At 44.3% G+C, this 16,208-nt stretch overlaps 1 protein-coding gene across 1 annotated transcript; it reads left to right on the forward strand.

Moving 5' to 3' along the window:
- Window positions 1-478: 478 nt before the first annotated feature.
- LOC103185937 (receptor-interacting serine/threonine-protein kinase 1) lies at window positions 479-11,343 on the forward strand. Its single transcript, XM_007904701.2, has 10 exons — window positions 479-734; window positions 2,223-2,535; window positions 2,657-2,802; window positions 4,790-4,839; window positions 6,021-6,176; window positions 7,569-7,645; window positions 8,501-8,585; window positions 9,760-9,792; window positions 10,619-10,657; window positions 11,013-11,343. The coding sequence occupies exons 1-10, from the start codon at window positions 559-561 to the stop codon at window positions 11,279-11,281; spliced, it is 1,344 nt and encodes a 447-aa protein (XP_007902892.2). The 5' UTR covers window positions 479-558; the 3' UTR covers window positions 11,282-11,343.
- The last annotated feature ends 4,865 nt before the right edge of the window (window positions 11,344-16,208 follow it).

The following is a 16,208-nucleotide window of genomic DNA, read 5'->3' on the forward strand; positions in this document are numbered from 1 at the left end:
ACTCTATAAATGCAGATGGGAGAGAAGAACAAATTATAATAATCCTTGCATTTGATACACTGATATAGCGCATCTTTGAGACGTCTCAAAGTGCTTCACAGAGTACGCCTGCAAAAGTGCATTGACTGCATATTCGGGGAGTGAAACATGGCAGTCAATTGCACACAGCAGCGTCCCACACACGGTGGTGGATTGAAGTGACCAATTTATAGTTTCATCTCAAGAGCCAAATTCCAACAGTGCAGCAGAGGAACGGGTGGGGGTTGGGTGTGTGTGTGTGTTGGAGAGAGCTTTCTAAGAGGTGCTAGAGGAAAAATAAGTCTTCAAAGAATAAAGGAATGGGGGTAAAGAGAGGGACCCGAGCCAAAAATTCACCTCTTGCATTGTCTCCCCCCCCACCCCACCCCCAATGAAATGAGATTTCCACGTAAAAGAATTGCGACATCAAGGAAGTAAAAGGCAGTGTCGAGCCAAGGCTGGAGGGTGGAGCTTTGTGAAACTTGGTGACTCGCCAAAAACTTTTGAGAGAGAGAAAGAGAAAGAAAGAAAGGAGAGAACATGTCAACAGAAAGCCAAGCATCAGAATTCGCTGGCATCCCCTTCGACCACTTGATCTACGAGAAGAGACCCATCGCTTCTGGGGGTTATGGGGTGGTGTACAAAGCTGAGCACAAGAACTGGGGCATCCCCTTAGCCATCAAATTCACCCACCTGGATCGCCCGATCTCTGCCAGGTAAATGGGTGGTGGGGGTGTGGGTTGGCATGTGGGTGTGAGTTGGCACGGATCTGTTCCGCTTGAACCGTGGCCGCAGGAACCAGACGTGGAAAACGACACTGGAAGTGGCTGTGAATATCCTCACAAGTTCCAGGTTTCCATCGAGCGCGTTAATAGTTTTAAATGCCAATCTCATTCAAGGTGTAAAATTAGCAATTTGTTTGAATCCGAGCAGCTTCCCTTCCACTTTTGCATCTTTTAAATCACTCTGTTTCTTTCCCACCCCAACACCCCCCCCGCCCTCCCCCCACCACCCCCATCACACTCCCTCTCTCCCTTTCATGTTGTCCTCCTCCATGCAATCTCCAGTTCTCTGGTTATTTTCAAACCAGTTTTGATGTAGCTCAGAGTCTGGGTGGAAATGTGTATGTGTGTGTTTGTGTGTGTAAAATCTGCTTTATGCTTGTTTCATTTGAACCCGGATCGCTTTGTGCTTCTATTGAACATTCCTGGTGTTTGCTGTACTTTTCCACATCCAGTGACAATAACACTGGTTGCTAAAATTGCGACTAAACATTTATTTAAAGTTTGCCACATGCATATAAATTTGTGGGATCTCCCCGCCCCCCCCCCCCCCCCCCACCCCACACACATACACTCTTCCCACAATCCCAGCAAGATTAATAATAAATCAGGAACCGGATTAAGAAACCAGGAGCAAAACCGCCTACTACAAAAAACCAAGTGGGAATTGGTGCTGTGGCTAGACGAGGAGAGACTCGCATCGTACCAGGGTGAACCTTGCAATACAGCCAGAGGTGTAACACTTTCCTTTGGTGCATGGCTTGTGTGGATGTGATAAGGCGCTATATCAAATGCAAGGATTATTATTATTGCTGTTATTATTGTTCCTTACTACAACAGTTTGCATGTATACAGCCGGCTCTGGCCTACTCCATGTCCCCTGACCCACCCACCCCACGATTGACAGGAGAGCCTTCAGCCACTCTGCCCCCAACCTCTGGAATTCCATGCCCCAGTCACTCTGCCTCGCCCCCTCCTTAGCCTCCTTCAAGTCCCGCCTCAAAACCCTCCTCTTCCACCATGCCATCGGCCACTTCCCCTTCCCTCCCTTCTCCCTCCCCCCCCGACCCCAGCTCGGGTCTGAAATGCTGTCCAGCACCTTGAGACGTTCTCCCGATGTGAAAAGCACTATACAAATGTAATCTTGTTGTTGTTAGTATCTCGGATCACTTCAATCCATGACCGGACGGCGCAGATTACCCAAACGCCTGATCTTTGGGCCTAGCCTGTGTCAGGAGCATGCCACAACAACGGCAAAATTACATTTGTAAAGCGCCTTTCACGTCGGGAGGACGTCCCAAGGCACTAAAAGGAGGTATTCGGTCAGGCAGCGGGCAGTAGCACCTTTTTCATTTGTGGTTCGATAAGAATATGACATCGTGTTACTGTGCTCTCTGGATGACAACTTGTTTCTCCTTTTAGTGACAAGAGCGCAATGTTAAAGGAGGCGAATAAATTGCACAAGGCACAGTTTGAATATGTTCTAAGGCTGTACGGGGTAAGTGAGCGTCACCTGGAGAATGGACTTTCGTCACTGGGAATTGTAACTGAATTAGCGGAGAACGGGTCATTGGATAGGTTCATTCAACGGTCAGGCGTCCCCTGGGCTCTTCGACTTCGCTTTGTTTACGAGATTGCTTTGGGAATGAACTACCTGCATCACCTGAACCCACCGCTTCTTCACTGCGATCTGAAGCCAGCAAATATTCTGCTGAATAAGGATTATCATGTCAAGGTAAATGGAGTACAAGGTGAAACTTCACCCTTCACTCTTGAATCTCAGATACCTGGAGACTTGTTCTGCTCCAGGTATCAAATTTTGCATTCAGGTTTGTGGCACCTTTTTTTGTTCCCAGATTGCAGACTTTGGCATGGCGGAATGGCGGAGGATTACTCAACAGTACAGCTCGAAGGAAAATAAAGGAGGCACCCTTAACTATATAGCACCCGAGTACTTGAAGAACATCAACACTAGAGCAGACGTAAAGATTGATGTGTACAGGTGAGCAACAAAGCAAGATAAAACCGATCTTACCACGGCTGCAGGATTGTTATGATGTTTCTCAATATTCTTATGTGTAGCTTTACTTTAATGGAACAATGAATGTTATAGAAGCTTCAAAAATTTTCACTGCACCATAAGTGGGATACTCAGGCACTGGCAGAGTGAGTGCAGCTTCCTGGTTGTGCTGGGGACAATTTTAGCAGCGGCACTGCATAGTATCACTTTACACGAAAGATAATCGTCTGCTGGAAAGAATTACCAGGATGTTTGAGGTCAGGATAGTGACTCATTTAGGAAACCACTTGATTCTGTAAGGGAAAACATCCTGAACCCATCGTCATCAGGCCAAAGCCATACTGCCATACTGTAGCAGTATTTATGGGGGTGGGTGGAGACACTACACCCCAAAGCTGTGGAACTCTCTCCGTCAATCCCTTCGCCTTACCTCCTCTCCCCATTTTCAGCTTGCACTTGAAGACCTCCTTCTTCAACTGTATCTACGGTCACCTTCCACCTCCCCCTGGCTTGGCATCAGGCTCCGCCACTGTTAAGTGCTCCGCAATGCTGTCCAGGGTGAAGGGCGCTAGATAAATGCAAGCTGCTTTTAAGACAATTGGATTAAAACAATTTTAAGACAAACTTCTTTTACTAAAAATACAATTTAGTGTGCTCAGTAGCAGGGATACAATTCTGTATGAATTTCATGCATAATTGGATAGTGACCCAACAGTCCAACACCATTTATAACTAACATGGTTCAATTCCCTGTGGCAAATAGCAACAGTGTGTGTGCAACACAGGACAGAATGTGTGGGACACCGGACAGTCTGTGTTGTTGAAAGGAAACACATGTAAACCAAGTTGCAATTTGGCAGTAGAATTGTGGGAGATGTCACTCAGTGTCCTGTCTTGGTGAGCTGAGAGCAGCATCATCTCAGAAGAGGACTAAATGTATTTGCGATGTTGCAGACTATATCTTTTTCAAACACCAGTTGATTCCAGGGAATTGAATGGCCAATGTGTACTGAACGTTAAAATGAGAGAAATCACATAACATTATCGCATTCCTTTAGTCCACCAAATATCAGTGGTTAGAGCACTTGCCTTGCAAGCGAGACACCTGGGTTCAATTCCAGGCGGGCGAAACCTGGGGCAAGTTTCCTTACTCCACACGCCTAATAATAATCCCTCAAGAAAAAATAATAATAAATTGGTCATTTCAATCCACGACTTTTTGTGAGACACTGCTGTGCGCAATTGGCTGCCGCGTTTCACCCACAAAATATACAGTCAATTCACTTTACAGCATATTCTGTGAAGCGCTTTGAGACGTCGAGAAGACGTGAAAAGCGCTATATCAAATGCAAGGATTTATTAATATTATCAACGCCTTTGTAATGTTTCCTAATTTGAGCAAACAAACCATACAGAAGGGCTCGGGTGCATGCTATATTGAATGGATTTGAGCTACTGCAATGGTAGATGCACTACAATTGGTTTCAGTGCCCTGGGTTAGGAAGGGGAAAAATATCAAGTCAGGGTTCCCACCACTGACTGCTATCTAATACTCATTGATATAATATATATATATTATATATACGTTTGTGGTTGTCATGTGAGGACATATCAGGGTTATTAATGTGAAAACAGAGCAGGCTTGTCTCCCAACCAATGCTGAATAGTTTGCCCAAAAAGATTTCCAGGAGAGGCTAACATGTCCAGGAGAGGCTATGAATCATTCTCTTGGACATTAAATTAACCAATGGTTCAAGGAATAACCTATTCACAACAGAGGCAATGAATATCTACCCAACAGATTCTTAGACACTAACCACGCATGTTGTAATTATAATACTGTGTGTTATTTGATTGTATGACCAAGTCTGCTTATTTTATAGGAGTCAAAATAACAGCATGTGACAGTATCAATCCTTGCAACTTTGAATGCATCATCAATAACCTTTTCCTATTTGTAATCTTATAGCTTTGCTATTGTCATGTGGGAGATAATGACCGAGCGAAAACCTTATGAACGTAAGTGCCACAAATATACGTACTTCCAATAGCTGATGGACGTTATTCTTTCCATTATATATTAATGCCCTACATGGAACTCACACAATAGATGGAATGGCCTCCCACTCTTTCATAGTCTTCTATGAAATCTTATACGTTCTTTGCTGGATGTCTGGCCCTTCATCATCATTTCTGATTCAGGTCATTCTGTGAAGATTGATTTTGTATTTAAATGATATTAAATATTCTTTGCAGCGCATTGAGATGTCTTCATCTGACATCCACTCACAAGCACCTTCAAGCAGAGGGTCCTCAGATAGCAATCAGAAGACAAAAAAACATCTTAATTGGCTTCTCCTTAATCCAGGGACAGAGAAGCCAATTATAGAATCTCAACTGCTATACCAAATTGAGATCAGGAATCTCAGCCTATTCCAAGATTTGAATCTACAACCTTCTGGTCTGTATGGCTGCCTTTACCTACTCGGTGGTGGAGCTTTTATCCGGTTGTCCATCCAGGGAAATAAATGAACATATTTTATCAATATTCTAATTAAATCTCATGGGTTCTTGATTTATTTGTTTGGCGATCACGGATTCCATCTTCATCCATTCTATTGTTTCCAGCAAGTCTTATCCAATTTTTCCTGAGATCTATTGTCCCTCTCCATTTTGGGGGCAGGGGTCAGCCGGGAGTCTGACGCATCGCAGGAACCCATCGCCATGTTTTAGAGTATTCAAACCAAACTGAGGTTTCCATGCATCCCACCTGCACATGGAAATTCCAGAGAGAGATTGTTGGAGTGGAATGCCTGGAGGGACACATCCTGCTTACCCGATTAGGGAAAATACTAGGCGCAGGTTAACAAGAACCAAGACTTGGGGACCCCAGAGTGTGCGTTGCAGTAACTGCTGGAGTCTAACCAGCTAAAACCACATAGCTTACCATTGATATCATTGTCTGGCAAGCATGTTCTGCCTTGCAGCCTGATTGAAAAGATTCTACATTTACGGCTTATTTATCCATTAGGAATGTTTGAAGAGCCAATATCTCATCCAATATCAGGGCTGGCAGAGCAAGTCTTTCAATCCGAACAAGGAATATACTGTGTTAGCTTTCATGATGGTATTCACAGTGTTGTCCTCTTTTCTTCCTATATATTGATCTGTGTCTTGTTTTCATTTATATTGCTTGCCAGATGCTGTGGGTTCCGATGCTGTATCCCTTGGTGTGAAACGAGGTCAAAGACCAGATATTAAAGCAATCCCTAAAAATAAACCTTCAGTTCATCATCTTGTTTCTCTAATGGAGAGATGCTGGCACCAAATCCCTGGAGAACGGCCGTCCTTTGCAGGTATATTTTAAAAGTTTGTTGTAGCTATTCAGCACTTTGTGAGAATGCAGAGGTACCTGGGAAGGTGATACATGGCTGTAACATTTAGACAACAAGTTCAAAGTATCGCAAAAACTATGAGAGTAAGCTCAAGTAGGGGATGTACAGCTTTTGGTCACTACACTTGTCCTTCTTGTGTGAAGTGCTTTGAGACACTGCAGCTGTATCGCAGGAATGGCAAGTGAGACGGTTCTTTGATGAATCGCTACAATGGGTCACACTTACAGACCCATATTGCATGGCTTATTTTCTGCTGGTTTGTAAATCTATCAACCTCGGCTATGTCAGCTCAGATGCAAGGATTATTATTATTAGTAGTAGTAGTAGCATTATTATTAGTATTATTATTATTATATCTCTCTCCCATTATGTATGTCCCCTCTCTGTGATCCTTTTAAATAGGACGTTATTAATGTCTGTCTGATCTATTGCCTGGTTTATAGTGATATTGTTTGCAGGACTAAAGCAATTGAGAGTGCAGGAAGCAAAGTTATATCATCCTAATTGCATTGACTGGAACTGAGTGGAGTTCTGCGTGTGAGCACAGTTCCACTCGGCAGTTTCACTTTTTCATGGTCAGCTTGTAAATAATGAATGGTGCTCTGATTGATTGGCAATGGCTTCCCAAACCCCCTCACCATCATCAGCTGAGAGACGAATGGGTGACTCCTTCATGGCTTGGCATTATGAAGTGCAAAGCATGACAGTGGGTGCTTTAGCCTTGGAGATTTGGTCTCTCCCAGTCAAGAGGTGTATAAAGACCTTTAAAGCCTATAACCTGGCTTTAGAACCCAAGCTTGGCAATGACTTCTCCACCTATTTTGTTTTCCATCCTTTCCTTGTAGGTTTCAGTCTGACTCATTTAGTTACACTCAAAGTCTGAAGATCCAAGTCAAGGACTTTGAACTCACAGACTAGGCTGACTGACACTGCAGTGTCGGAGATGCTGTTCTTCAGATGAGACATTAAATAAAGGTCATGTGCGTGCCTGTTCAGGTAGACGTTAGCACAGTTTGAAAGGGAGGAGTTTTTCCTGGTGTCTTAGCCAACAATCCTCCAAATAAAAATTGGTCATTCATTTCATGGCTGTCTGTGGGACATTGTTTCAATGTTTTGATGACTTGATTAGGTGCCATATCAAATGCAACTGTTATTATCGACCTACCGTATGGGCCGCTCACACAAGTGCCTCAACAATAAGAAAAGAGATCTAGCCCAATGTTTGTCACAATTTGATTCACCAGATACAAATCTATTAGGAGTATCTATGAAGCAGTGTTGTTGCAGAATAGACTGAGGCATGAGAAGAATCTGTGTATTTACATATTCCATTGTTTCATTTTTGCATGACAGACTGCATCAGATACCTCAAACCCACGCAACCAAGTGACAGGGATGTGCGGGCTGCAATCCAATCGCTTACACAAGAGGTATAGTCTACACCGACACACAGCTCTAAAATTGGACAGTGCTGCACGTAAATTGACCGACACGTTTGCCTACAAAATACAGTTACTATACTTTAAAGTAATACCTCTTTGAGATGTCCGGGCAACCTGATTCGACCCTATGTCAACAACAACTTGCAATTATACAGCGCAGGGCAGCATCTCAGAATGCTATATAAATGCCCAGCCGGGGGGAAGAGAGAGGGGATGACCATAAACACGGAAGAAATGTTAGATGCAAGGATTATTATTACAAACTATAGGCTCTTTCGAGGCTATAGAGGCTCCATATCACTAGAGAGTTTGTGATTTTGTTACATCATTTATATTTTGGCTTCCTGTCTGGAGTGATGGCAAGATAAAATGAGCCTGTTTGCAAACTGGCCATTTCGATTCCTTACCACTGACAGAAGCTCAAATGATCCCATTTTATCCCTTTAGTTCTGCATGGATTGGTTATGCACTTGGGTGTGGAGAAACATGTTCTTTTGCTCTTTAAGGGAATAAAATCCTGGACCATAGAGTAACCTCACCTCAGGCTATTTTCCCTATAACAGAGTTATTATGGTCTGGAATGCACTGCCTGAAATAATGGTGGAAGTAGATTTGATAGTAGGTTTCAAAAGGGAATTGGATAGGTACTTGAAAAGGAAAAAATTTCAGGGCTATGGTGTAAGAGTAGGACTAGTTGCTACATCTTTCAAAGAGCTTACACAGGCATGCTGGGCCGAATGGCCTCTTTCTGTACTGTATGATGCTACGATTCTGTTTTACAGCCAGGTATTGGAATCTCCCGTTGACAGTGCCTCTCACTTCTGGATGTTTTTCTCTGTGCAGGACATGTGTTGTGTGGATGCAGATCCATGTCCAGAAGAGCCGGGAAGCCTTACGGAGAGCAAGGAGAGCATCAGCAAGCTAAGAAGTAATAACTTTCAGCACTGCTTCCTTCCCATCTTTCCTCTTCCCTTCCCAGGAGAAGAAAGTCCACCCAGATCTGAAGTTACTTGAATTTGAGAGCATTGCAGAATTTGGCAAACTTTTAAGTAAAGGAAAATCTTATTGCAAAACCCTGCGTATAACGCTGCCTTGCTTAGAACACAGGTCCATTATGGACCAAACACCTGGTTTCTGGGGCTGAATGGCCAATTTCGCACACGTTTTTTAAAAAAAAGTGGTTGAATTCCAGGTCTCGCTGTATTTAAGTGTCTTCACTTCCAGTTACGGAGAGCTCACACCATTTCTGAATGCCAGATCTTGAGGGTGGAATCTCTTCTCTGGAGTTTGGATTTGAAGATGCTACTGTATTGATTGGGTAACCCAAAGAGTGTAGGGATTTAATCACAACCTCTTGTCTTGTTAATATAAACCCAATCCTAATTAATAACCACTAGGTGGGGATGTTAGACCATTGTTTGAAATTACACATAACGAAACGTAGTCAAACTTTCAAAGATTGTTCAAGATTGTTGCTTAGTGGTTAGAGCACTTGCCTCGCAAGCAAGAGGACCTGGGTTCGATTCCTGGCAGGGCCAAACTTTGAGCAAGTTTCCTTACTCTGCACGCCTCTGTTCACTTAGCAGTAAGTAGGAACCCGGTTGTTAGTCGATTGGTGGATCGCTTTTCCGGGTAATAATTTGGTCGCTCAATCCAATAATGCAATAAGTGACCTGACTGAGCTCAAACAAGGACAGTGAGCCTAACTATTACCATTAAGCAAGGTGAACGAGACCCAATGATCTCTTTCCTCTGTGCCCCAGTTCATTCAAACCCCGAGGCATGAAAGAGACACCATTTTCCATCAGTCAGCTAGCCAGATCTTCACAACACCAATGTCATGTTAAGAATGAGATGAAAGAACTTCCCCTAGGGATAGGTGCATCATATGTTGGATCATATCTACAAATAAGGAAAGCTTCAGGATTGAACCTTCAGTTACCTTTTACTGTGACCAAACTTGCCAGCCTGCAGTTTGCATCAACCCTCTCTGAGCTAGGAACAGGGCAAAGGTTCTGTGTATTTTCACGCTGGGAATCTGATGAAGATCAACATTCACATTTTTAACTTAATACTTTCTATATTTTTTTACACTGAAACAGAACCTGTTCAGGAAACCCGCAGAAAGAGTCTGGGTGAGTTTTAGAGCAATCATTTCTCTTACAGTCTTGTTCGGGGGAAGAGGTGGGTGGCGAGAGGAGCAGCTGGTAGAAGGCAGGACATTGGTTAAGAAACATCTTGATGGTGTAATAGGAAGAACACAAATGGGTATTCTGGAAAGATGAAACCAAGTGAGCCAAAGGCTTTTTCCATTTGGATTTCCTCTGATATTGTGCCCAGACCTGGCTCCTGTCATAAAGCAGTGTTGACATTGGATCTCTGCAGCTAACTGTCCTCTAGTGAGCTGTCACACAAATCAATGCTACTTCCCCTTTCCCCATTCTATGGTGTGTGGCTATAGAAATAATAATCATTACAGAATAATAATATTCTGTGAAGCACATTAAGACGTCTCAAAGACGTGATAAGGCTCTATATCAAATTCAAGGATTATTTATTTATAGTTATTGCATTTCATAGAGCACCTTCTCACATCGTTGACACGTCTCAAAGCGCTTCACAGAACAGAGTGTAAAGTGAATCGCCCGTATATTGTGTGGGTGAAACACGGCAGGCAATTGTGCACAGCAGTGTCCCACAAACAGAATATACTGTAAAGTGCAGAGAAAGGTGGTCAGCAGAGACCAGGGAAGGGGAGTAGTGTGGGTGGAAAGAGGGAATACAAAATAAGAGGAAGAGACTGTTTCTATGTTCTCCCATGTAGTTGGTTAGGAATAGCACTGTTTGTGGTCTGGAAGTGCCTCATCCTCTTTGGCCCAGAGATGTGTGATCTGGCCGAGATGGAAGGCACTACACGAGGTAATCTACACTAAACTGCTCAATATTTATTCCCCCTAACAGAATTAATTCCTGACGTCAGGCGAAAGGAAACCTTACAAGGTGAGTGACCTTGCTATACACAACTGGCACTTTCCAAACTCAAAATCTTTGAGTACATATTGAACCTCACACTTCTCCATAGCAATGTCACTGCACAGTCTGTTTCTCCCTCCCTCCTTCTTCCTTGTCGGTCTACCTTCCCCCACTTTCGGGCTATAATTGCCTGTTGGGACATCCTCCCGAACGTGAAAGAAGGTATAAAAATACAAGTCGTTGTTGTCGTGTAATCCATTAAAACTTTCTCCCTGAATTTCTGTGGAGAGAACGTGCAGGAATTAGATAATGTCAAAAATCTATGGCAATGTATGTGTTGCACTGGTTTGTGTTACATTTAATCCTTCCAAACTGCTTCCAGGCCCTGACGTCATGATTACTTCGCTTGAATCATTGGAATTGGCCGAGTCGCTCGGTAAAAACTGGAAGTCCTTAGCCAGACACCTGAGTTTGACCGAGGTCGATATCGAAATGATTGATTACAATTACGAACAGGACGGGCTGGTCGAGAAGGGGTATCAGACAGTTCAAATGTGGCAGCAGCATCAGGGCAAGAAAGCCACTCGGGCCATACTGGTGTCATGCTTGCAGATGATTGGCAGGCAGGACCTGCTGGATATCTTTAAATGAATCCTGGGACCTGCAGTCTCTAAGATACTGTAGATTTGAATAAAATAATAATTTCGGTTCAAGACTTGGGATTATTAAAAAAAAGGGGACGGCTGTTGAAAAACAGACCTCTGAGGTAGGGAGGACTGGACAGGTGGCAGTACGATGTGCAACATATCTCAAGATTGGTTGGGATGAAGAAAGCCGTTTGGCCCATTTGATCTCATCCTTCCAGAACACCCACTCATCTGACTTCCCCTTCCAGTTTGAGCGATTCTTTAAATGAGTCACGCATCCCAGCCTTAATCACCTTTCATAGAATCATAGAATTTTATAGCACAAAAGGAGGCCATTCGGCCTATCGTTCCTGTCCCGGCTCTTTGAAAGAGCTACCAACTTGTCCCACTCCCCCGCTCTTTCCCATAGCCTGGTAGCAGATCCAAATTATTACACAGCTAACCTCAGCAGTACCCTTGCTCTTTCCCTCTGCCTCATCCCCTCAATATATGTCTTTAAATTCCACCTTAAAATATACCTACTTACGGTCCCTCCCCTACTCTCCCCAGCCCGCCATCTTGCTCAGCATCTGATTCTGTCAAAGTCAAGTCCTCCACCATTGCAGTTCACATGCAGCACATCTTATGTGAATAAATTGCCAGGAAGGGTGGTTGAGGCCAGAAGCTCATTTAAAATAAGCAGCTCAATACTGTGTTAAGAGGATAGTAAGGTGGGTATTTTTTAAGAATAAGGCCAAATGGGCTGATAGGGTTTATTCATCCAAACCTCTCTTGCGATCTTGCCAATAGCTAATCTGCTGCAGTCTCCCCGACCTAACAATCTTAAGACCTTTCTCTCTCTCATTCTCTCTCTTACTGCTCTTTCTTCACTTTGGTTAAATAATCACAGACAAACAGACGTGTTTTGATTTTATATTTTTTAAATTTCAGTCAGTAAGCATAATCTTTCGATTCGTAGAACTTTATTCACAAACATAAAGGAAATGTTAAAGCAAACATCAGGTTGACTGAGCCTTGGGTTAACCAGCTATATCAGGTGTAAGGGAATAACCTGGACAAAAATATCCATGTCTTGAAATGAGGGGCAAAGAATTAAATTGCTGCTTTGCAGAGCTAGCGTAGGAGGTGGAAAGCAGTCAAAATGAACAAGTGGACTCACACATGAGATAATGTTGTGCCATCATTCACACCTGTTCAACAAAAGAAATCAGAAGAAAATGTGTTGATTATCAGTGTTGTTTTGTCCTCCACTTGCGCTGAAAGCTTTTTGCTGGGAACCTTGGTGGAATGCGAGTGTGGGAGACTGGAGAGAACGAGTGACTGTAACAGTGGATTGAAAATGCTGCTGGTTGCAAAGCAATCCACTGATAGCACCCCCCCAACAAGGAATTCTGCCTCTAACTCACAACACATCATGACTGGTTCTCAACGCAGAGAACAATTAACAGTTGTAACAGGTTACCAGGCTACATGGTACAGGTCAGGTCACCGGATTCATTAAAACAACTGGATGTTGCAAAAGGAAGACCGTTGGGTGGATATTCTGGAAAGATGAGATCTGCGTAGCTACATCTCTTGAAAATATATATCGTTAGTGAAACGTAAAGTTTCCTTCTAGGAAACTGCACGGTCTTCCTCCTTCCTACCTCTGCAACCTACTGAAACATTATCATACTGTCTGCTTCCTCTGCTTGCCGGGCACTGACCTGCTCCATATCCCTCGCCCTGCCTGCTCCACCATTGGTGTTTGGTCCTTTAGCCTTTCTGCCCCCACCTTTTGGAACTCCATCCCACAGTCCCTTTGCCTCGCTCCTCCCTTGCCTCCTTCGAGGCCAGTCTCAAGACCCTCCTCTTTGACTGTGTCTTCAGTGATCATTAGAATACATTCAAGTATACAGCACAGAAACAGGCCATTCGGTCCAACTGGTTTCTGCTGGTGCTTATGCTCCACATGAGCTTCCTCCTGCCCTTCCTCAACTAAGCCTTCAAGCATAACCTTTCTTCCTCATGTACCTGTTTAGCTTCCTCTTAAATACATCTATGCTATTTGGCTCATAGTTCCTTGTGGTAGCATGTTCCACATTCCCACTACTCTCTGTGTAAATAAATTTCTTCTAACCTCCCTATTTGATCTATTTGTGACTATTTTATATTGATGACTCCTGGTTTTGGTCTCCCCAAACATCTTCCCTATGTCTACCCTATGTCTACCCTATCAAAACCTGTCATCATTTGAAAGACCTCTATCAGGTCACCCTTTACCCTCCTCTTTTCAAGGGAAAAGAGGCCACGCATGTTCAACCTTTCCTGATAGGTATAACATCCTCCCACCCTCCCTGGATTCCACCCCCTCTTGTCTCCAATCCCCAGGTTGGGTGCAAACCTTTGACTTCCTAGTATCTTGTGGTGCGAAAGGTGCTATATAAATGCAATTTGCTGTTTTTCATGCAAATCTAGGGTTAGCTGAAAGTCATAGTCCCCTACAAATACAGTCACTACAACAACAACAACAAAATTACATTTATAGCGCGCCTTTCACGTCGGGAGGACATTCCAAAGCGTTGAACAGTCAGGTGTTGGGGCCTGAGCATGGCAGAGGGCTGATGTAAGGGTGAGGGAAGGGTAAGAGATGGGAGGGCGACCAAAGGCACGATCGAAGAGAAGGGTCTTGAGACCAGCCTTGAAGGAGGCGAGGGAGGAAACGAGGCGAAGGCACCGTGGGATGGAGTTCCAGAGTGTGGGGGCAGAGAGGCTGAAAGCCCGGCCACTGATGGTAGGGCGGGTCGGGCGGGAGACATGGAGCAGGCCGGAGCCCGATGAACGGAGGCAGCGGTCAGGTTGGTAGGGAGTCAGCAGGTCAGAGAGTTAGGAGGGGGCAAGGTCATGGATGGCCTTAAAGGTGAGGACAAGGATCTTGAACTTTATTCTCTGGGGGGTGGGGAGCCAGTGGAGTCGGGCGAGGGTGGGAGTGATGAGGTCATGGAGCCTGGTGCCTGAGAGTTTTGGATAACCTGCAGCTTGTGAAGGGAAGAATTGGAAAGGCCAATGAAGAGGGAGTTCCTGCAATTGAGCCTTGATGTGACGAATGTGTGGGTGAAGGTCTCGGCAGCCTGAGGGGTGAGGCAACAGCAGAGTCTGGCAATGTTGCGGAGGTGGTGGTAGGCAGTGCTGGTCATGGTGCGGATGTGGGGGAGAAAGGACAGTTCAGGGACAAACAAGACCCCCAGGTTCCTGACTGGCTTAGTAAGCTTGAGTGTGCAGCTGTGGAGATTGATGCTGCCAGTGCCCGAGGGGCGGAGGCGCTGGCGCGAGCCAATCAGGAGGGCCTCAGTCTTGCTGAGAAAGTTGTCCTTCATCCAGGACTTGATTTCGGACAGGCAGTCGGTCAGGACGCCAGTAGTCCTGGAGTTCAGGGTGGAGGCAGAGAGATAGGGTTGGGTGTCATCCGCATACATGTGGAAATTTACCCCATGTCTGCAGATAATAATAATAATAATAATAATAATAATAATAATCCTTGCATTTGATATAGCGCTTTTCACGTCGGGAGGACGTCCCAAAGCGCTTCACAGAGTACACTGTAAAGTGAATTGACTGTATATTTGTGGGCAAACGCGGCAGCCAATTGCGCACAGCAATGTCCCACAAACAGTCGAAGATTGAAAATGACCAATTTTTTATTATTGTTTTGGGTTTTGGAGGGATTATTATTAGGCTCTGTGTGGAGTAAGGAAACTTGCCCAAGGTTTCGCCCTGCCTGGAAGGCACCATGATGTCACCAAGGGGAGCATGTAGAGGGTGAAGAGGAGGGGACCGAGGACAGAGCCCTGAGGAACACCGCACAAGATGGTGCAGGTACTGGAGGAGAAGCCGTTTGCCCCAATGAAGTGGAGGTGGTGTGAAATGTAGAACCTGAACCAGTCAAGGACAGAACCTTGAAGGCAGAGGTGGGAGGAGAGGCGGTGGAGGAGGATTGAGTGGTCCAAGGTGTCAAAGGCAGCTGAGAGGTCGAGGAGTACGAGGGGGCAGAGGGAGCCCTGGTCACGCATGGTCAGGATGTCGTTGGTGACCTTAACCAGAGCAGTTTCCGTGCTGTGAGGTGCTCCTCACAGGTGTTACAAGTCAGAGCAAAGTGCTATGAGGTGCTCCCAATGACTTGATGACTTGATGAAGCGCTAAATCAAATCCAAGGGTCATTATAATGCAATGTATCACAATGAACTCGATCAAGTATAAAGCATTTTACAAACGCTGTTCCAATCTGGAGAAGAATTTGCTGATAAAATGGGTTGCAGTGGTGAACGGAGTAGAACGGTGTCACTTTCCCCTCTGCCCTCCTCTATGTTGCTGATGTGCTGCTTGAGGTTTGGTGTCTGGGTGGCCGTTTTAAAACACAGTACCACAAGAATATGAAAAAACCTGGAGGATAAAGAATTGACATGTGGTCACTTTCAATTGCAGTAATTAGGACTAATCTGTAGGCAGTGACTTCACAAGATCACCACAGTGGTTGGGATGAAGAATGTCCTTGGTCCATTTGACCTCATCCTTCCAGAATTGCTTATATAATAATAGCATAACAATCCTTGCATTTGATATAGCACCTTATCACATCTTCGACACGTCTCAAAGTGCTTCACAGGAGTTACTGTAAAGTGGATCGACTGTGTATTTTGTGAGCGAAACTTAGCAGCCAATTTCATACAGCAGTGTCCCACAAACAATCGTGGATTGAATGACCAAATTATTTTTTTTAAGTGATTATTACTCCCAAAAAGCATTCCAAATATAGACATTGCATACATTAGATATATCATCAATATACATGCACACATTATAAATAGATTATATTATTATATGCTTACAAATATGGTTATTATGCTTGACTGTAATTGCCTTTGAAGTGCTTTGAGAATCTCCAATATGATAGG

Source organism: Callorhinchus milii, unplaced genomic scaffold (genome assembly GCF_018977255.1).
Source record: "Callorhinchus milii isolate IMCB2004 unplaced genomic scaffold, IMCB_Cmil_1.0 Scaffold14, whole genome shotgun sequence".
Lineage (NCBI taxonomy): Eukaryota > Metazoa > Chordata > Chondrichthyes > Chimaeriformes > Callorhinchidae > Callorhinchus > Callorhinchus milii.

Excerpts from the sequence above, each read along its gene's own strand:
- LOC103185937 (XM_007904701.2), top strand. The coding sequence starts at position 559 with ATGTCAACAGAAAGCCAAGCATCAGAATTCGCTGGCATCCCCTTCGAC. Across the intron at positions 8,586-9,759 it reads GAGCATCAGCAAGCTAAGAA|AACCTGTTCAGGAAACCCGC; the intron begins GTAATAACTTTC and ends ACACTGAAACAG. Across the intron at positions 9,793-10,618 it reads AACCCGCAGAAAGAGTCTGG|AATTAATTCCTGACGTCAGG; the intron begins GTGAGTTTTAGA and ends TCCCCCTAACAG.